Genomic DNA, 22800 nt, shown 5'->3' with positions numbered 1-22800 from the left:
TTTCTGTAAATGGTAAGTAATTCTTTCTGATCTGGTTTCTTATTTTATGAGGTGTGTAACCTGTAGAGAGAAGTTTGGGTTATATTTCTTTCTTTGCCCTTGTGGAATGTCCTTTTTGGTGGCTTGATTGGAAGTGGGTGATTAAGTGTGGGATAGCATGTTTTAGAGTTGGGAAATCATTGGTACTGAAGTTCTGGAGCTTTGTTTTCATGTGCTGTGTGAAGGCTTGCTAGTCTGTTTTCTTATAGTTTCTGTAAGTTATTTTAAGGCTTGTATGGCATTTTTTTTATTCTTGTTGGAGTTACATCAAAGTATGTAGGTGGTCAGAGTATGGTTTGTGTATGTGTAGTGTACTCCGGGCTGTCATTATTAAGTAGGGCTGGTGAGCAGGCGATGGATGATTAATTTGGTTGGCTGCAGGAGGTGGTAGGGTTGGGAGTCTGAGTCTGTTAGGCTGGTTGCATAGATTGAGAATGTCTAGATGTTGCGGTTGGTTTAGGAGTAGTTCATCTTGGATGTGATTGTTGAGCCATGTGGAATGTTGGACATAGAAATTTTCACAGAGGAGAGAGTTGGGTATGCTAGTCAGATGTAGTCAGGGCGTTTTATTTGGAAGGGCTTGCGGATGGGAGAGGTGTGTTGGTATTATGTTATAATTAGTTATTTGAAGTTTTGTTCTTATAGATTTTATTTGTAGGGTGTTTTCTTTGACTGACTTATTTTGTAGTTTTGATTGTATTGGGGAATGGGATGGTATGCTGGATGATTTTTAAGAGTCCTCCTCCTTGTCCTTGTTGTCTGTCTTTTCTTATGTTTGAGTAACTGAAAAAAAACAGTGGAGGGAGGACTAGGATGTGAGTCTAGTTTCTTGGATGAGGGCTCTGTAGATGTTGTGTTCTCTGAGTTGGTTGAGTGTTGTTGTGTGTTTGTTTCTGATGCCATAGGTGTTGAGGTGCAGGATGCTTAGTTTGTCACTGGATGTCTGTGGAGTAGTAGGTTTTCTTTGTGAAGAGTGAGAGGGAAATTTTTTTTTATTGTTTGCAGGTGTTTATGTTGGAGGTGAGGGTCTTTTGAGAGTTGTTGTGTGATTGTTATATGTCAAGTGCTCTAACTAGTCTTCATGGATGGCAGTGGAGTGCAGTTGTGGCATTTGATGGTGTAGTGCCATTTAATGATGGGCATTTGGCACAGTGAGCAAAGGTACACTTGTGGTACAGGGTTATGGTGAATGTCACCAGCTTGCATATGTAGTTGGAAGATGATGATCAGGCCATCATTATCTACTTGTAGAAAAAAGTGTCTGAATGTGTTAAATGTTTGGGTATGATCCATGGTCAGTTTCAACAGCTGGGAACAGTGCTAGGTGTAGTCCTAGATGGTTGGAAGACACCCATATAGGTTGATTGCAGAAAATCATTAGGTCATTGCAGCAGAGCTTTCCCATTCCCAATCAAAGATCAGTCTTGTACAGTATACCTCGAGCAGGCGGAGAATGCACACACCTATGTGTTACCAGACTCCATCTGCTTGAGGGTACACCGCATGTGAAAAATTACCTTTGGTGAGACTGTATCATTAGGAGTACAGTATCCTTAAAAAGAATCTCACTCCAAAAGTCTGCAGTTTCTTGTGACTGTAAGTATCACAGCTTTGGGCTGCAGGAGTCTAGAAAGTTCCTGGGTAACACCAGGAATCTTTCATAGAAATTGTTTCTTGGGTAATTGTAAATAAAATAGAATACAGTAAAAATACATATAGCTGGGGGTTAGGGGAAAATGAATTCTACCTTTGTATTATGTGCATGTCCCAGAAGACAGCTAAAAGGGGCAGGAGTGGAAGGCTGGAAAACCTCCCCTTCTTATATTTCAGTTTCTAAAAGATGGAACAGAAGGAGCCAAGCTAGTAGTGCTCATTCTCCTCAAGGACCCAGGCTGGGGTATTTAGATGTATTTAGATGTCACCAAGGTAAAAGGAATGGAGAGATAGGTAGTATTTTTGAGGAAAGAAACCTGTTTGTTTTGGCTCTCGGTGAAGCTGAACTCAATGGTAAGGGGGAAGAATGATTTGGGAATGTCATAGGAGTGTGAGGGCAAGAGCTAAGGAAGGGGTTGCTTTGCTGCAGAAGCATGAGTTGTGGGAATGTGTGAAAGAGTTTAAGGAAGGAAGCTCCAGACTGATGTAAGTAAAAGAAAATGGATTATGAGAGATGGGTGATTATTATTGCTTATGCACTCAGCCTCAAGAAGGACAGTATAGAGAGACTAGTCTTTTAGGAGCAACTGAGCTGTTAGCAGTTGTGATGCAAGAGATCTTGTTTTAGTGATGGGTGATTTTAATGCAAAAGTGAGTAATGTGGAAGTTGAGAGTATAATTTGGGGTATGTGGCTCTCGATATTGTGAATAAGAATGGTGAACAGCATGTGTAGTTGTATGCTGAAAAAGGGCTAGTGATTGGGAGTATATGGTTTAAAAAGAGGGACATATACAAGTGTACATGGGTGACTAGGAAAGATGGTCAGTAGGCATTTTTGAATTACTTGCTGATTGAAAGGCGTGCAATAGATGGGCTCTTGAATGTGAATGTGCCAAGAGAGACAGCTGGTGGGATGTCTGATGATTACCTGGGGGAGGCAAGGGTGAAGATTTGTTGGTGCATTTGGAAAGAGGTAATGATTTGAGTGAGAAGAGGGTGTTAGAAGTAATTGAGCTTGAAAGAGACCTGTGTGAAGAAATACCATGAGTGATTGATTGTAGAATGACAAAAGATGAGAACAGTTGAAGGTACCGAAATGTTTAAGGCATGGGAGGAATTTAGGAAAGCAGTGCTGGCATGTGGTAGGATAATAAATGGCATAGGGAAGGTGGGATGTTGGCAGGTGAGAAAAGGTAGTAAGTGGTGGAATGATGAAGTAAAGTTGATATTGAAAGAGAAAAGAGAGGTGTATGGGTGGTGCTATAGGGAAGTAGTGTGAATGATTGGGAGTTGCATAAGAGAAAGTATCAGGAAGTCAAGAGGAAGTTGCAGGGGTTGAAAAAGAGAGCAGATGAAAGTTGGGAAGAGTAAGTATGAATAAACTGAAGGGAGAATTAGATGTTTTGGAAGGAGGTTATTAATGTGAGAAAAACAAGAGAACAGATGAGAACATCATTGAAAGGGTTAAATAGGGAAGTGGCAACAGGAAGTGATGAGATAAAAAGGAGACTAAGTGAGTATTATGAAGAATTGTAGGGTGTTTGGGTCAGGGAAGCATGTGAAGTAAGATAGTCATGGAAAGTGGTTTGAAGAGAAGAGATAGTGATATCCTTGGGATAAGATGACATTTGGCAAGGCAGTGGAATTGGACAGTATTGCACTTGAATTTCTCAGGAAAGGGGGAAGAATGTATTGTTGATTAGGATTTTTAGTGTATTCATGGATCATAGTATTGTGCCTTAGGATTGGTTGAGTGCTAGTATAGTATTGGCCATAGTATAAAGACAAGGGGACAAAGGTGGGGTTCAAACTACAGAGGTATGATTTTGTTGAATGTACATGGTAAATTGTATGGGAGGGTAGTGATTGAAGGGGTGGTGGCATGCTTAGAGCATCAGATTGGGAAGGAACAGTTTTATGAGTGGAAAAAAATGAATGAATCGGGTCTTTGTCTTGAAGAATGTATATGAGAAATACTTAGAAAAACAGAGTGATTTGTGTGTGGTATTTATGGACCTAAATGAAGCATATGAGGGCTGATGGAGATGCTTTAAGGAAGTTGTTACAAATATATGTTGTGGGAGGAAAGCTATTAGAAGTTTGGAGTTTTCATCAAGAGAGTAAGGCATATGTGTGAGGAGGTAGACAGGAAGGTAAGTGGTTCCAAGTGAAGGTAATTCTGCTGGATGGTTGTATGATGTCACCATGGCTGTTTGATTTATGGGTGGTGTGGTAAGGGAGGTAAATTCAAGGGTCTTAAAGAGATGGGCAAGAATGCCTTCAGTAGGTGTTGAGTGGAGTCTGGAAAGTGAGTCACTTGTTGTTTGCTGATGATATGCAACTGGTGCAGGTTTGAGAGAGAAATAGCAGAAATTTGGGAGTGTGTGAAATGAGAGGAAGATAAGAGTAAATGTGAAGTAAAGTAAGGTTGTTAGGTTTAGTTGTGCAAAAAGACTGGTTAGTTGGATTGTGAGTTTGAACTAAGAAAACTTGGAGGAAGTAGTGCATTTTACATACCTGGAAGTGGACTTGACAGCACATGGAACCATGGAAGCAGAGATGAGTATAGGCTGGGTGAGGGGGCAAAGGTTTTGGGAGCACTGAGGAATATTTGGAAAGAGGGTTCACTCTCTGGCAGAGTGAAAATGGGTATTTTTGAAGGCATGATAGTTTTAGTGACATTGTGTAGATGTGAGGCATGGGTTATAGATGAAAGTGTACAGAGGGTGAATTTTTTAGAAATTAAATGTTTGAGAGCAGTATGTGTTTGAAAAGGGTTAATTTGATAATTTATTATAAGTTAATAGAGAATTGTGGTAATTAGAAGAGTATGGTTTAGAGAGCTGAAGATATGTGGAGAGAATGAATGAGGAGAGGTTGACAAAGAGGGTATATGTATCAGAAGTAGAGGGGACAAATGACAAGGGTGATGGGGATACCAAATTGGAGATGGAAGGATGGAGAAAAAAGTTCTGGAGTCTTGTTGTTTGAACATTGAGGAGGGTAAAAGGCTTCCATAGGATAGAGTGAAATAGAGCAATGTAGTATGCAGGGGTCTATGTGCTGTCAGTGTACTGAACCAGGGCATATTGAAACTTCCATGTATTGTGCATGACAGCTAAGGAATGGATGTGAGTGAATGAGGCCTTTTCTTTGTGTTTCTGGCATTACCTCTCTAACTCATGAAACTGCAGATGATTAAAAAAAAAAGAATATAGATGTATATTACCAGAGTTTTGGAAAGAGGGGCAAGTATGAAGTCTGTTGGGGATGAGAGAGCTTGGGAAGTGAGTCAGTTGTTGTTCGCTGATGATACAGCGCTGGTGGCTGATTCATGTGAGAAACTGCAGAAGCTGGTGACGGAGTTTGGTAAAGTGTGTGGAAGAAGAAAGTTAAGAGTAAATGTGAATAAGAGCAAGGTTATTAGGTACAGTAGGGTTGAGGGTCAAGTAAATTGGGAGGTGAGTTTGAATGGAGAAAAACTGGAGGAAGTGAAGTGTTTTAGATATCTGGGAGTGGATCTGGCAGCGGATGGAACCATGGAAGCAGAATTGGACCATAGGGTGGGGGAGGGGGCGAGAATTCTGGGAGCCTTGAAGAATGTGTGGAAGTCGAGAACATTATCTCGGAAAGCAAAAATGGGTATGTTTGAAGGAATAGTGGTTCCAACAATGTTGTATGGTTGCGAGGCGTGGGCTATGGATAGAGTTGTGCGCAGGAGGATGGATGTGCTGGAAATGAGATGTCTGAGGACAATGTGTGGTGTGAGGTGGTTTGATCGAGTAAGTAACGTAAGGGTGAGAGAGATGTGTGGAAATAAAAAGAGCGTGGTTGAGAGAGCAGAAGAGGGTGTTTTGAAATGGTTTGGGCACATGGAGAGAATGAGTGAGGAAAGGTTGACCAAGAGGATATATGTGTCGGAGGTGGAGGGAACGAGGAGAAGAGGGAGACCAAATTGGAGGTGGAAAGATGGAGTGAAAAAGATTTTGTGTGATCGGGGCCTGAACTTGCAGGAGGGTGAAAGGAGGGCAAGGAATAGAGTGAATTGGAGCAATGTGGTATACCGGGGTTGACGTGCTGTCAGTGGATTGAATCAAGACATGTGAAGTGTCTGGGGTAAACCATGGAAAGCTGTGTAGGTATGTATATTTGCGTGTGTGGACGTATGTATATACATTTGTATGGGGGGGGGTTGGGCCATTTCTTTCGTCTGTTTCCTTGCGCTACCTCGCAAACGCAGGAGACAGCGACAAAGTATAAAAAAAAAAAAAAAAAAAAAAAAAAAAATTACCAGAACAACCCGATTGGGAGGGATATTGACTGCTTAGTGACCCAGCACTTTATTGGTTGTCAAGTTGCACTCCCCTGACTTAGGTAGCTGTCTTTTCTTTCTGCCTCGCTAACATGTGGATTACTAGAATTCTGTCCACAAACATACACTCTCTCCATGTCATTTGTAACACTTGACAATGCTTGACTCATGTAGCTCATTCTTCATAACTCTAAATTCCTTATGGTGAGCACTATGTGCTAGCCCTGCCTTTTGGCAGAATGGTAGGAGCAGCAGATACAAGTAGTAGGTAGGAACATTTAGGTAGAAATCTTAGGTAGAAATAGTTGGTAGGAGCATTAGATAGAAGTAGTCATTAGGAACATTAGGTAGGAGCCTCTGCAAACTTTGCTAGACTTGTCCCATGGCATTGGCCTGTTAAGGATGAGGCACAAAAGACTAAGAAGTGGCACTGGAATTCTTTAGTTATGGAGACTCTGTTGCTGTGACCACTCCATTGAGGGAGTTCCAGTTGGAACAGGGATATAGATAGATAGATAGATAAATAGATAGACTTGATTGCAGTTTCCTGCATTAACAAGGCAGCACTAGGAACAGACCAAGAAAGATCATAACCATTTACATATGTTCTCTAGCCATCATGTGTTGTGCACAAACTCTGTCTACTTGAGGTTACACTCCCTTATGATCTTTGCATCATCTGCAAACATATATAGATAAGAATTCATCTCTTCTATCAAGTCATTTACATCAGTCAGGAAGAGTAATAGTCCCAGAACAAAACCCTGTGGCACTCTGCTGGTAACCTCAACCCTTTTTAGAAGGCTCCTCTAAGAGGCATCTTTTATTTCCTTCCAATAAGATGATGATCTGTCCTTTGAAGGAGTCTGATTTCTGCCCGTTCGTCCAGTGTCTTACTTAGTTTCACAGGAGATACAGCATCTCTTATTTTTTGTCATTTCAGACACATACAGTCCACCCAGCCTTCCCTTTTATATGAGATGGAGCTCACTTTTTTGTAGAAATCTAATAGGTTCATAAACATGACTTCCTTTCCCTAAAACCCTTCCCAAGGTCTTTTTTTCACTTTTTCTTGCCTCGGAAAGAGTAATGGTCCCAAAATGAAACCCTGTGGCACACTGCTGGTGACCTCAACCCTTTATTGAGAAGGCTCCTTTTGAGATGCATCCTTTATTTCCCTCCGATAAGATAATATTCTATCCATTAAATGAATCTTATTGCTGCCTAATAGTACAGCATCCTAATTAGCCTCCCATGAGGTACAGCATAACATGTTTTTTGGCATTCCAGATACAAATAGTCTGCCCAGCTTTCCCTTTTGTATTAGAAGGAGCTCACTTTCTTGTAGAAATCTAAAAGGTTCCTTACACATGACTTCCTTTCCCTAAAACCCTACCCAAGGTCTTGCATCACCTTTTCCTGCCTTACCAAGTCTTGACTCACCAAGGTGTACATCTCAAGCAGCAGTCTCTCTCTCTCTCTCTCCTCTCCTCTCCTCTCCTCTCCTCTCCTCTCCTCTCCTCTCCTCTCCTCTCTCTCTCTCTCTCTCTCTCTCTCTCTCTCTCTCTCTCTCTCTCTCTCTCTCTCTCTCTCTCTCTCTAAATCAAATATAAAGAGTATGAAAGTGAGAAAGAAGAAATGAGGAAGTATTTATGAAATTTGTAGGAAATAGAAAATGTCCTTCAAAAAGTGCCAGGTCATAGTAATTAGGAAAGACATGAGAGAGAAGAGAGTCCCAAAGCTGTGAGGTGTAGAGGAAGAAATTTGCCTCACTCCATATTGCTTCTTACCCTACATTCTTGCTTAATCCTGGTTCTTTCATGACCTTATATCTTGCATCGCCCTTTATCTCAACTGACCTTGTTTTGCCTCATCACATATATTTCCTCATCCTGTATTTTGCTTCACCCTGGATTTTACCGAGACATGGCCCAGAGATTCTCTATTGCAATTTCCAATTACTCTAACTGATCTTGTTGAGTATTGCCACAGAGATATTTAGGGTGTATATGGAAAGAGATATAGTGCATTTGTTTGTAAATGTTGGCCTTTCTAGTGTATATCTAATTTGTTTTTCACATTCCTTTATCTTGCCTCACCCTGGATCTTTCCTAATTTTGGGTCTTGTCTAACCCTTTACCTTGCCTTATCCTGTGTCTTACCTCACCCTGTCTTGGACCACCATGTATCTTTCCTCACCTTGAGTCTCAACAAACCAAGTCTTACCTCACTCTGGGTCTGGCCAAAATTTGGCATGGAGATCTTTTCTTGTAATTCCCAAATAATCAGTAACTTTTACATCTTCTTGTGGATCTTGCCTAGTCTTAACACAGAGATTTAATGTGTATATGAAAGGAAACACATTGCATTTGTTTACAGATGTTGGACTTTCTACTATGTGTTTTTGTTTTTTATATGCTTGGTGTGAAAGAGTTGTGGTGACAGGTTATGAAAGTAAGGGAAATAATTTTGCCAAGATGAGATTTAAATTGAAAATCGTTATACTTTTCAAACACTTATGATAATTTTCCTTTCTGCAGATATATCAAGGGATGACCCCCATCTACACATCAGGGATATATAACCTCACAGAGACAATGAGACAAGTCACCATTGTCTTTGAGGCAGGTGTACAACTTAGGGGAGATATCCTGCTGAAAGCATATCACAGAAGACTTAATCCGGCTTCCAGAGAAGTCATCTTTCGAATGCAGTTCCACACTTGTGCTGTCTCTGAAAAAATCCTGTTATTTACAAGAAATGAACTGGATGATGCATGCAATGGTAAGTTTGCATTACGTAAATCAAAAGCCAAATAGTTGAAAGACTGTCTTGGCACCATTATGTACAAACCTCAAGCTTTGTTTAAATATTTAAAGGAAGATAATTATGAACATTTATGTTGTATTCCCAAATAAGTTATGTTGAGTTTTAAACTTGTTTACTCACAAACCTCCAGAGGACCAACTAGGTGTTAGATGAGATAAGGAAAGACCTCTGTATATGAGAGAATTTAAGGAAGGGCATGGAAGCTATCTTTTGAGAGTGGCCACTGGTGAAATACATAGTTCTAAGATGTTAACAAAGACAAAATCTGTCACATTCTAATTTTAGCAAGTTGCCTTTTCCCAAGATCAAAGTGGCACATTAAAATCTTATTACCTTTGTATCATTTACCTTAACTTTGTTCTCATTCATATGTGACAGATTGAGTGTACAAACTGCCATATGAAATTAACAAAATGAAAAATCATAAGAAAATAGAAAAAATAGAATAGTTTGCTGAGGAAAGTTGCATGTTGGTATGGTAAACATTTATCAGAATCATTTACCTTTTTCTCATGCAAAGGAAAAACTGAAAAAATACTTTGGGTTGACAAGCTATTTACCCATTAAACCAAAGTAGTGTCCCCATAAGAAGCTGAGCTTGGGGGAATACCACCCTCACGTGAATTCAGAACACAGAGTACATAACCACAACATATTGTGATTATATTTATGTGGTAATGTGTTTTGGAGTTCACATGAAATTCGATGTTGTTACATTATCAACAAAATAAGACAAGTGGTTGCGTTAACTATTTCTTGGTGATTGTAGCTAGGCTCTACAGTTTTGAATTTCATTATTTGTTTTAGAAGGATCTATGGATTGGGAAAGTGAATGACACTTCTCTCATTTCTAAGCTTGTAGATGTGACCTGTATAGTGTGTATAATATCCACCATATTGTTTATTGTGCTTTTGTTAGTCCCTGTATGAATTCTAATTGTTGCATTTGAAGTATGGTCTTTGATATGGCTCATGACATAAGCTGTCTTTTAGAATGGAGTAATTGCATGTCATTGAATAATGAACTAGTCATGCTTTGATAGAAAATATCCACCATCACCTGCAAAATAGCTTTTTTTATCCATTTTTTCATGAATTATTTTCAGTTACCTACCCTAGTGTTCAAGAAGTAAATTAATGGGTTACAGTAGAGATGTTAGAGAGAAACAAGATTCTGTGGAATGGGAGAAGATAGAAAAAAATAAAAGTTTGAATAAAAGAATAGTCTTGCATAGTAACATGTAAAGGAGAAAGTAGTGTGTTTGAGAATGTGTACCTGGCCACCAAATGGTCTGTAGTTTATAATGATGAAATAAAATGCTTTGTTATGGAAGTGACTAGGCAGTGGGCCACTTAAACAGATTGGCCTTGGCTGAGGGGCATGGAGAGCTGCATAGTGAAAATTTGAGAATTATTTTATGCAGACTTCAGAAGATTATTAGAAAGCAAATAGTACATGTCATAAAACAGTTGTAGAGCTTTATTAATGAATATTTGACATAAAAATGAGACATTGAATAGAAGCTGAAGTTCCATGGTGGATGAGGAGATTCAGGAGTTAGCAAGCAACTTCATAATACCATGTAGCGTTGGAATGGTGAAATGTAAGATTGAAAGATATTGATTGGTAGTTGATATGTTGAATAGCTATAATCTTGGGAGTTTTGTTCAATGAGACAAATTTATATGTAATACCAGGCTGAGAAAATTTTATTTTATCTATATATGGTATTGATTAGGAGTAAGGGGAAATAGACATGCCTTTTTCATTAATCACAGGTCTAAATCACCGAAAAAGTTATCAAACACGTTTTTTTTTACTTGAAGGACTAAAAGGATTAGAATGATTGTAGTGGTTTAGAAACCATTATTGAGAAATTCATTTCATCCTGCAAAACTCAAGCGTTTGGTGACTTGCTCCCAGATATGCCCCAGTGATCATAAGGTACCTTCCAGCAGTTAAAATGTTTTCAGATAGCAAAGAAGATCTCAAAATCTTGGAACAATATTTACATCAGTATATTTCTTGTTTGAAAGAAGAGTTGAACATCAGTTCTAGGACCCTCAGATCAATAATCCCATGCTCTGATTTATACTGAACCCTAATGAAGCAACTATAAATGGTCTTGAATGACAGTACTTTCAGTTTCTTGGAACTGAGTTTTGGAAGTTGAGTTAATTGACTTGTGGGTTGATTAGTTTTGTGCTATGTCGGATCTGATTCCAAAAATGAAAAAAGTACTGGATGTTTGTTCTTGTTCTTGATTTCACCTACCATCAAAGATCTCAGAAGTGGAGAAAGTTTCTTTACTTCTTTTGTCAGTAAGTTCTTGCGTAGTGAAGAATACACTCAGTTCTTTTCACAATTGGCTGACCTTGCAAAGTTCTGAAGCTTGTCTTCATCTCCAGACAGTCAACTACCACACAGTCCTGACACAGCTGGTGTTTAGATTGGAAAGCAGGAAAGTCATTAACTGCAAATTACCTTGGAAAACAATGTAAAAGATACCTGTATAGATTTATGTTCTATAAGTTATGATGAAATATCATTAGTTGTTACTTCTATTACATTTGATATTGATGTGATTTCTAAAACTATTTATGCTACTTTTTTTTTGGTGAAAAAATACTTTGCTGTCCTTTTTGAAAGTTATGTAAAAAGTCATCATTATTTTTTAATAATTCCTGTTAAAGCTGTCTTTAGAAATGTTGCTGATAGCATCATATGCTGGAATTCAATTTTGAAAGTGAAAGATTTTTAAGATTGACAGTGGATTAAAATGAATTTTCCTTATTTTCATGCAAGTTTTTGCATATTTCTGTTAGCATTAATGATTGATATGTTGTATTAAAAGGATAAAGATTTTTGGTTTCTCTTAAAACTGAATGGTTTATGTTTGTAATTTGATAAAAATGATTAAAAAAGATGGTAGAAGACTATCATTGGCGTTATTTTCTAAAAAATTATGGACTTTAAACATAATATTATAGATTACTAAAATTAGAGTTGATCTTACAATGTCATCTTTGTTACAGCTTTTGCATAATAACATTTTTTGATGTTAGATGTTTTTATTATGATTTTTATTTAAAGGTGATAGTTTTGTAGAATGTAATTATTAGGGTTTACACTCCAAGTTTACAAATGACTACATAGATGAATGTAGCAACCATAATCGATGTTTGAAATCATAGGCTCATTTGAAGAAGAAAGACATTTGCTGAGGGTCTTGAGATTTGAATAGATATGCAGACCCCACAGACTCAAGGTTCAAACAAGGTGGTTCTGGCCATAACAGTACTCTACTATAGCTGCTACTACTACTAAAAAGATAAAAAAGTCCCCATGAAAGCAGCAGAAAAAAATATAGCAAATCAAAGGCTCTCGCCCCACCCTGAACTCCCTCTGGCAACATGCTGGATGGAAGACAAGTAGAAAAAGATACCTTATAGGTTTGATATGCCAGAAGGAAATTTTTATGGGAAATTATTTATGGATTATTCATAATTTGGTTAGAGTAGCTCAGTGTTCTTGCATCTTTTTATCAAAAATTATTACAAGACTTATTATGAACATTGATTTTTCTTTTCAACAGACATGCGATTCCCTCTTGATGGAAGTGTGGAGCTTTTCTTCACTCATTCTCCAGATGAACGACCACGAACAGTTTCTAATGTTTCTTGTGACAAATCACCATGTGCTATTGCATCATGGAATTCTTATGAGAACATCAGCTTCACTTTTGAACAGCCAGATGAACAAGGTAAGCTAAGATCTTTTCTTTATGATCAATTTCTTTAACATCATTTCATTGTCACAGCACTTCAGTGCATGAGGTGGTGAGCCCTCCAAAACCCCATGAGGTGAATGAGGCATGTAGAGCCAGATTTGGCTGCAATATTTGTTGATTACCTTGTCTCTTTTTTTTTCTTCTCTTTTTTACATGCCTGTGCTTATAAATGATTGCTCTCTAACTTTACATCCACCAATTGAATTTTACAATAGGGAGTTTGTTGAGATGCGTACTACTGCTAACACATGAAAATATGTTTATGCTGTTTCTTGTGCTGTGGGGTGGCTACAGGAATGGATGATAGCAGCAATATGAATATTTACATGTGTGTATATGTATATGTCTGTGTATGTATATGTATGTATATGTGCATGTATGGACATAGTGTGGACTGAGTGTGAACGAATGGGGCCTTTGTTGTCTTTTCCTAGCGCTACCTCGCACACATGAGGGGGGAGGGGGATGGTATTCCATGTGTGGCGAGGAATATATATATATGTTATCCCTGAGGATAGGGGAGAAAGAATACTTCCCACGTATTCCCTGTGTGTTGTAGAAGGCGGCTAAAAGGGGAGGGAGCGGATGGATGGAAATCCTCCCCTCTCATTTTTTTTAATTTTCCAAAAGAAGGAACAGAGAAGGGGGCCAGGTGAGGATATTCTCTCAAAGGCCCAGTCCTCTGTTCTTAAGGCTACCTTGCTAATGTGGGAAATGGCGAATAGTATGAAAAAAGATATATATGTATATATATGAGTTTGTTGAGTATTCCTGGGAAATTATATGGGAGGGTATTGATTGAGAGGGTGAAGACATGTACAGAGCAGTGTGGTTTCAGAAGTGGTAGAGGATATGTGGATCAGGTGTTTGCTTTGAAGAATGTATGTGAGAAATACTTAGAAAAGCAAATGAATTTGTATGTAGCATTTAAGAATCTGGAGAAGGCATATGATAGAGTTGATAGAGATGCTCTGTGGAAGGTATTAAGAGTATATGGTGTGGGCATGTTGCTAGAAGCAGTGAAAAGTTTTTATCAAGGATGTAAGGCATGTGTATGAGTAGAAGGAGAGGAAAGTGATTGGTTCCAAGTGAATGTCAGTCTGTAGCAAGGGTGCGTGATGTCTCCATGGTTGTTTAATTTTTATGTGGATGGGGCTGTTAGGGACGTGAATGCAAAAGTTTTGGAGAGAGGAGCAAGTATGCAGTCTGTTGTGGATGAGAAGGCTTGGGAAGTGAGTCAGTTGTTGTTCGCTGATGATACAGCGCTTGTGGCTGATTCAGGTGAGAAACTGCAGAAGCTGGTGACTAAGTTTAGTAAAGTGTGTGAAAGAAGAAAGCTGAGAGTGAATGTGAATAAGAGCATGGTTATTAGGTACAGTAGGGTTGAGGGACAAGTCAGTTGGGAGGTAAGTTTGAATGGAGAAAAACTGAAGGAAGTGAAGTGTTTTAGATATCTGGGAGTGGATTTAGCAGTGGATGGAACCATGGAAGCGGAAGTGAGTCACAGGGTGTGGGAGGGGGCGAAGGTTCTGGGAACATTGAGAAATGTGTGGAAGGCGAGAACATTATCTTGGAAAGCAAGAATGGGTATGTTTGAAGGAATAGTGGTTCCAACAATGTTGTATGGTTGTGAGTCGTGGGCTATAGATAGTGCTGTGCAGAGGAAGGTGGATGTGTTGGAAATGAGATGTTTGAGGACAATATGTGGTGTGAGGTGGTTTGATGGAGTAAGTAATGAAAGGGTAAGAAAGATGTGTGGTGATAAAAAGAGTGTGGTTGAGAGAGCAGAAGAGGGTGTATTGAAATGGTTTGGTCACATGGAGAGAATGAGTGAGAAATGATTGACGAGAGGATATTTGTGTCAAAGGTTAAGGGAACAAGGAGAAATGGGAGACCGAATTGGAGGTGGAAGGATGGAGTGAAAAAGATTTTGAGCGATCAGGGCCTGACCATGCAGGAGGGTGAAAGTCGTGCAAGGAATAGAGTGAATTGGAATGATATGGTATACTGGGGTTGACATGCTGTCAGTGGATTGAACCAGGGCATGTGAAGTGTCTGGGGTAAACCATGAAAAGTTTTATGGGGCCTGGATGTGGAAAGGGAGCTGTAGTTTCGGTGCATTACACATGACAGCAGGAGACTGAGTGTGAATGAATGTGGCCTTTGTTTTCTTTTCCTAGCGCTACCTCACGCACATGCGGGGGGAGGGGGGTGTCATTTCATGTGTAGCGAAATGGCAACGGGAATGAATAAAGGCAGCAAGTATGAATTATGTACATGTGAATATATGTAAGTGTCTGTGTATGTATGTATATGTGTATATTGAAAATTTATAGGTATATATGTGTATATGTGAATAAGAGCAAGGTTATTAGGTACAGTAGGGTTGAGGGTCAAGTCAATTGGGAGGTGAGTTTGAATGGAGAAAAACTGGAGGAAGTGAAGTGTTTTAGATATCTGGGAGTGGATCTGGCAGCGGATGGAAACATGGAAGCGGAAGTGGATCATAGGGTGGGGGAGGGGGCGAAAATTCTGGGAGCCTTGAAGAATGTGTGGAAGTCGAGAACATTATCTCGGAAAGCAAAAATGGGTATGTTTGAAGGAATAGTGGTTCCAACAATGTTGTATGGTTGCGAGGCGTGGACTATGGATAGAGTTGTGCGCAGGAGGATGGATGTGCTGGAAATGAGATGTTTGAGGACAATGTGTGGTGTGAGGTGGTTTGATCGAGTAAGTAACGTAAGGGTAAGAGAGATGTGTGGAAATAAAAAGAGCGTGGTTGAGAGAGCAGAAGAGGGTGTTTTGAAATGGTTTGGGCACATGGAGAGAATGAGTGAGGAAAGATTGACCAAGAGGATATATGTGTCGGAGGTGGAGGGAACGAGAAGTGGGAGACCAAATTGGAGGTGGAAAGATGGAGTGAAAAAGATTTTGTGTGATCGGGGCCTGAACATGCAGGAGGGTGAAAGGAGGGCAAGGAATAAAGTGAATTGGATCGATGTGGTATACCGGGGTTGACGTTCTGTCAGTGGATTGAATCAGGGCATGTGAAGTGTCTGGGGTAAACCATGGAAAGCTGTGTAGGTATGTATATTTGCGTGTGTGGACGTATGTATATACGTGTGTATGGGGGTGGGTTGGGCCATTTCTTTCGTCTGTTTCCTTGCGCTACCTCGCAAACGCGGGAGACAGCGACAAAGCAAAAAAAAAAAAAAATGTGCATGTGTGGACGTGTATGTATATTCATGTGTATGTGGGTGGGTTGGGCCATTCTTTCGTCTGTTTCCTTGCACTACCTTGCTGACGTGGGAAACAGCTACAAAGTATAATGAATAGATAAATAAAATATGTATATCTATTTATCCCTGAGGATAGGAGAGAAAAAACTTCCCATGTATTCCTTACATGATACGTAATCGCTGTTTACCGCGTCAGCGAGATAGTGCCAGAAAATGAACAAAGAATGGCCCTTCCACTTCTATATACATATGTATACATAAATGCCCAGGTTGGAAAGGATCACAATTTTGTGCGTGATCAAGATATTCCTATGAGTCCACCGGGAAAATGAAAAACGAAAAGTTCCCAAGTGCACTTTCGTGTAATAATCACATCATCAGGGGATACACAAGAGAGAAATATAACTGTCAGTTGATATACATTGAAGAGATGAAGCTAGGATGCCATTTGGTAAACATGTGATTGTCCAAAACATGTTTTGGACAATCACATGTTTACCAAATGGCGTCCTAGCTTCATCTCTTCAATGTATATCAACTGACAGTTATATTTCTCTCTTGTGTATCCCCTGATGATGTGATTATTACACGAAAGTGCACTTGGGAACTTTTCGTGTTTCATTTTCCCCATGGATTCATAGGAATAAATGCCCATATATGTACATATACATACATATACATATCAACATATGCATATATACACATATCCATATATATACCTTCCATGACATGCAGGGTACCCATTTTATCAGTCAACCCCTATTAGTGGATGAACAGCTGAGTTGACTGTGGATTGAATGCCGCATCCGGGATTCGAACCTATATCCTTAACCCTGGGCAGTCCGTGAACATGTCATGGTCAGGAACACTAACTGCTACACTATGGAAGTCCATATTTATCATGATTATCATTTTGTGATGCTGTTTTTGTCCTTACATTTTTTCTCCAGCATTTGCTCATAAATGACTTTCTCTTTGGTATTATATACACCTGATATTACATCATATAACATCATCTTTACAGTGAATTTGTTGAAGGTAATGCTCCTGCTGGAAAGTAAATGCTAATGATAGAAATTAATTTATGCTGTTTTTGGTCTTACATATATTTGTTCATAGATTATTGTTTAGTAATGTTTTTACACCAAAATTTAATCCTAATAACAGCAACCTTATGAAGTAAGTTTGTCGAGATACTTGCCATCAATAGCACATCATTTTTTTTTCTATGTTGAAGGGTCCAATTATAGACAGAAGTTCACATCAAGGCTGGGCCTTGATCAAAATATAGAGAATGACTGTTTTTGATCTTACATTTTAATTACATTTATTTGTTCGTGAATGATTGCTCTGTTATATATGCTATATAGTATATCTTAAGGTAACACCTCTACCATTACAGTAAGGTTATCAAGATTCTTACTAATATCCCATAAATACTTAAATGTCAATTTGTGACTTTTTTTTTAATTAATGAATTGCTGTGCTGTATTTTATACACCAGATAGCAAAGCCCATTACATCATCACCATTACAAAGCCAGTAATCATAAACTTAATGCATTTTTTATTACACTTTTTTACATGCATTCATATATAGATGATTGTTCTGTAATTTCATGTGCACCAAAAAGTGAATCATAAACAAACATCACCATCACAAAGTATGTTGATCTTCGTGTATGCATATTGATTACTGGTGTGATACAGTTAGGGGTGAGTCCAATGATCTCAAGACACATGGTATAGCTAGATAATGTGTAGGAAAGAGTGACATAATCTTTAGACTACAACAAGCACCTATAGACCCAGAAATTGATACTATAGACTGACATTTGAGAATGAAATAGACCTAGTGAATTTTATGTTTTTCATGCATTTTGTGTCATGTGCACCCATGCATAAGTGTTAGAATTGCATATGGAATTAGCCTGACAACTTTAGGATGTTTTTGAATGGTATTAGAATGGCTTTTTTCTGTTTTATCAGAGATTGGAAAAATTCCTTCTTAGAAAGCTTTTCTCTTGTGAGCTGGAAAGGATGTGAAACACAAGGTGTTGAAGTGATCTTTGAAGAAGAAAAACATACCTTGAGATGCATTTGCCACCTTGGAAACAGTCTTTTCTTTAAAGCAGATAATGGATATCTTATTTAACGTGTAGAGCACTAGGTAGAAATAGTAGGTAGTAACATCTGGTAATAGTAATAGGGTGGAACATTAGGTTTTAGTAAATTGGTTAAAACATTTGGTAGAAGTGATCATTTGGAACATGAGGTTGGAGCCTCTGAAAACGCTGCATTAGAGTTGCCCTCTAATGGTGGCCTGTTATGGTTGAGGCACTAAAGGTCATAATGTGGCACTGGAGTTTACCCATTATGAAAACTATTTTGTCATGGCTGCCCCTTTGAGGGAGTTTCTGAAGGGAATAGGCATCAGTGATATAGATAGATAGATCTACCAAAACAAAGAATATATGTTTGATGATTGATAAAAAGACTAGCAGATAGATCTCTTACAACAAAATATATATGTTTGATCATTGCTGAAAACTAGCATCTTAGTCATGGGGCTTTGTGAAGCAAATTATGATGGCGTCAGAATTGTTTTTATGTAAAAGATAATTACTAAATCAGTGTCTAATATTTCATTTTGTGGTATCCTGCTAGCTAAAAAGGAGTGACCACTTCGTAGGTTTTAGATAGGCATTTCAGTGGTATATAAACTTGCCAACAGTTTAATCTTAGGTATCAGATACAGGTCATAGTGACTTGAAATATCTTTCCCCTTATAATGTAGATAGTTGAATGACTGTGAATTCCCCAAAGAGTTCCCACAGGAGTCGGATTTAATGTCTCCTATCTATCTGTCTATCTATATCTCTGACATCTGTTCCCTCCAGGAACTCCTATCAAGGGGTGGCCACAGCGAAAGTCTCCACTTATCCCGTCCTTACATGCCTCCCTCGCATACACCATTCCATGCATTCTTCCTCTTTAATGTTTCCTTCCTCATAAAATCCAAATAATTTTGAAGAAAAAGAAAAAAGTGAGCAAAAATTGACCACATAATTTCAATGTTAGTTACCCCTCAGATTATAGTTGGAAATCATTGGTAATTGAAACAAGATAATAAGAGAGATGAAACAGAAAATATTAAAAATTTCTATCAATTCTAATTTAGAAAACATAAATGTTTTGAAAATTAATTTGTATTCTTTGTTGATAGGAACAGATTTATAGAAATTCTCCCTTAAGTGATGTAAGTGTTATTTGTTTTATTATTGATGATAAAAAAGCAATGGTCTGACATACATGTAATATAAACCATTGTGTAGAATACTTGAACATAAGTTCTGATAATGCCTCAGGTTTACTAAGTGGAATGTAAATAAATGTAGTTGCAAAAATTTCATAGTTGGTGTTGTATGTTTCCACATACATGAAGATGCTCTACAAGATCTGGTCTCTTTTTTTCTTCTGGCTTTTATTGTTATGATCATCTCTTTGTACTAGCTCTCCACCTAGATTATGTTTTCTTTTGTTTTATTTTCATATTTGTTTGCTGTTTCTCTTTTTAGCAAAGCAAAAGACAAACAGTAGCATCATTTACCCACATCCACTCTCTGTCTAGAATACATAATGGTCAGAAACCGATCACCACCCAGAGCCAGGCTTCACGCACTATGCCATGGTTTGCCTTGACTTCTTTCACATGTCCTGATTCAGCCCAGTGGTAGAACATTGCTCCTTGTATACCACAGAAGTCCAGTTTGCTCTGTCCCATGCCTGCTTCTCCCCCTTCCTGAATTTTCAAGACCCAGATCACAAAGCCTCTTTCACTCCATAAATCCATTCTCCTTCTTGGTTTCCCCTTCCCCTCGTTTTCTTCTCTTCTGTCGTGTAGATCTTCATAGCCAGTCTTTCTTCCCTCATCCTCAAATTATGTCTAACCATTTCTGCTTACCCTGGCAGCTCTCTAAGTCTTACTCTGCTTACTATCATGCATCTGTGTCATTTCTTACATGATCAACCCATGTCACACAACATACTATCCTAAAGCATTTAGTTTCCAACATATCCACCCCTTCTGTTTTTTTGCTTTTGTTGGCCAAGACTAACATCCACATAACACTGTCAGAACAACTGTGCCTTCAAACATAACCATCTTTTCCTTAACAGACACTGACATCTTTCAAATGCTCCTGAACACACCCAAGACTTTAGCTTCCTCTTTCAACCTATGATGCTTCATCCTTCAAGACTCCATGTGCAGCAAAGTATCAAAAGTACTCCACTTCCTCCAGGTCCTCCCCTTTCAGTCTTAATCTTCAACCATCATCTCTCATCTCTGCTACATATCTATACCTTATGTTTACTCACATTCAATCTTAATTTTAATTTTTTACGCACCTTCCCAGACTATGTGATCTGCTCCTGGAGTTTGCCTCATGAGTATGCCATCAGAATTGTGTTATCTACAAACAGCAGTTGATTCACTTCCCATGCATTCTCTCTCTCTCTCTCTCTCTCTCTCTCTCTCTCTCTCTCTCTCTCTCTCTCTCTCTCTCTCTCTCTCTCTCTCTCTCTCCTTCTCTCCCTCTCCTTCTCTCCCTCTCCATCTCTCTCTCTCTCTCTCTCTCTCTCTCTCTCTCTCTCTCTCTCTCTCTCTCTCTCTCTCTCTCTCTCTCTCTCTCTCTCTCTCTCTCTCTCTCTCTCTCCTTATGCTTAAACCTGCCCCATGCTTAAAGACCACTGCACTCACCTCCCCATCCCATCCATAAACAGATTAAGCAACCTCAACAATATCATGCATCCTTGACCAGACTCATCATTGAAAATCACTCATTCTCCTTCCTTGCTATTTGCATACATGCATCGCTGTCCTTGTAAAATTCATTGCAATTATGTAATAACTTTCAATTTACCTCATTGTATAATCATAGCACCTTCCATATGCCCATTCTGTTAACACTCATGTATTGTCTTTAGGTACTCATAGGTAGAATCCTTTTCGTCTCCTGCCATGTGTTGTCTTTAGGTACTCATAGGTAGGATCCTTTTCATCTCCTGTCATGTGTTGTCTTTAGGTACTTATAGGTAGGACCGTTTTCCTCTCCCAAGGGGCTAAATTTAGTTTCTAGCCTTCCCTGTAGTTTACCTTTCATAATTCCTCGAATGTCTATGCTGCTGTCTCTGGACCTTCTGTATAAGGTGCAGTGGCCAAACTTGAGAAGCATATTCTAAACTTCACTTATGTATGATGTTTGTAGCTTGCAGAATGTTTTCTTATCCAAGAATTTGAAAGCAGTCCTAATATTTGCTAGCAGACAGTTAGTCTCCTTAACTGTTCTCATAAGGTGAGACTCTGGTGATAGGTTATGGATGATGTTGACTTCCAAGTCCTTTATACACATAGATTCCTGCAGCCTATTACTACTGGATGATAATCAAATTAGGGCCCCTCTTTCACAGTTACCCAGTCTCGTTACTGTTCATTTGCTCAGGGTGAACTTCATAACCCATATATCAGACGAACTTTGGAGTCTGTCAGGGTCCCTCTGCAAGGTGAATTAAGCCTCCATACTTATTATTTCCCTCATGACCATAGCTTCATCTGCAAACACATTCAGGAAGGCGTCCATACATTTTGGCAAGTCATAAACATAGATCAAAAGTAGTAATGGTCCCAGAACAGAATCCTGTGGTAGTCCACAGGTGAAGTCAACCCATTTTGAGAAGGCTCCTCAAACATGTATCCTTTGTTATTTTTTCTATGATTATCTTTTAGCCATGGGAGGAGCCTCCCCTTTTTCCTGCTTGGTTAACCAGCTTCTTAATTAGCTTCCCATATAGTCAGTTTCAAAAGCTTTTAGGCATAAGTGGTCTCTGTCTTCAGTATGAAAGTTTCATTGTGGGCATGATGTGTTGAATCATTGTGTATTATATTGCAGAGATAAGTGGTGCCAAGGGTGCACACAAGAAAGTGCAATTAGCATATATCTAGACGTGTGGTTTTAGATTGGTACATATCTTGTGGGATGGTGTTTAAAACTGTGTTGTGAAGGTCATTTTGTGCTTGTCAGGTCATTTTGTTGTGTATATTGGGGAGTTTTTAAGGTCTGTTGAGAAATATGAAAGGGGAAAAGGTAAAACAGCATAAAGTGCTTTGCAGAGGACTAGAGAACTGGTGATACTTAGGAAGATGCCTTAGGTGGAACAGCAGTGTTTTTTGTCATTAAGTGGGGGCCTGGAACAAAGATAATATATCAAGAGATTCAAAGGATGCAATTATATTTTCCTGTTTGGTTAAAAGGTCTCTTATGGGATCATCATGAAAACAGAAATAGTTGACACTAATTTTTGCCCCAAATGCATATTTGCAATATTTTCTCTCTTAGATATTTAGATGATGATAGCAAAGAAAGGTGAGGTGTCAGATGCATTTAGAATTTACCACTTTAGGCCATACGTTGGGATGCATTCCTAATGCAACACTTTTTTATTCACATTTTCAGCCACTGAAATTGATGAAGGACCATGACATAAACTTTTAAGTGGACGTTGATAATTGGCATATATGCTGATTATCTGATGTGCTTTTACTTGAGTAAAACCACAAAGGGAGCAACACTGCTTGGATCTTGATTACTTTAAAGCACCTGAATGGAATGGTACCTATTGTAGGATAGGAAGGTTACTGAATCAGAGATATATAGTGGTAAAATTCTATTGTAGGAAATCATATTAGACTTTTTCTGCATTACTTAAGTTCGGATAATTTGTCCTTCTCAGGGAATTCATTATTTCTGCCCTTTCACTACCATGCAGTGTTAGGGCTGGGGAACCTAGTTTGCAAAAGTAGTGTCCACTAAAGATGTAGGTATGTACTACTCCCATTAGGTAACAACTTAACAGGTGATTGAAAATTACTCTTGTA

General features: G+C 38.7%; 1 protein-coding gene across 24 annotated transcripts in view; it reads left to right on the top strand.

Annotated features, from left to right (window-relative positions):
• The window catches only part of by (focal adhesion protein tensin), a 1595780-nt gene that overhangs the window by 1252316 nt on the left and 320664 nt on the right, over positions 1–22800 (top strand). For all 24 annotated transcript variants that reach the window (XM_071662733.1, XM_071662731.1, XM_071662715.1 and 21 more), the window contains 2 exons: positions 8546–8789; positions 12431–12598. In XM_071662733.1, the coding sequence (XP_071518834.1) occupies positions 8546–8789; positions 12431–12598 (412 nt within the window). The remainder of the gene's footprint in view (positions 1–8545; positions 8790–12430; positions 12599–22800) is intronic.

Source organism: Panulirus ornatus, chromosome 6 (genome assembly GCF_036320965.1).
Source record: "Panulirus ornatus isolate Po-2019 chromosome 6, ASM3632096v1, whole genome shotgun sequence".
Taxonomy (NCBI): domain Eukaryota; kingdom Metazoa; phylum Arthropoda; class Malacostraca; order Decapoda; family Palinuridae; genus Panulirus; species Panulirus ornatus.
This window is presented reverse-complemented; position numbering and strand designations above follow the sequence as displayed.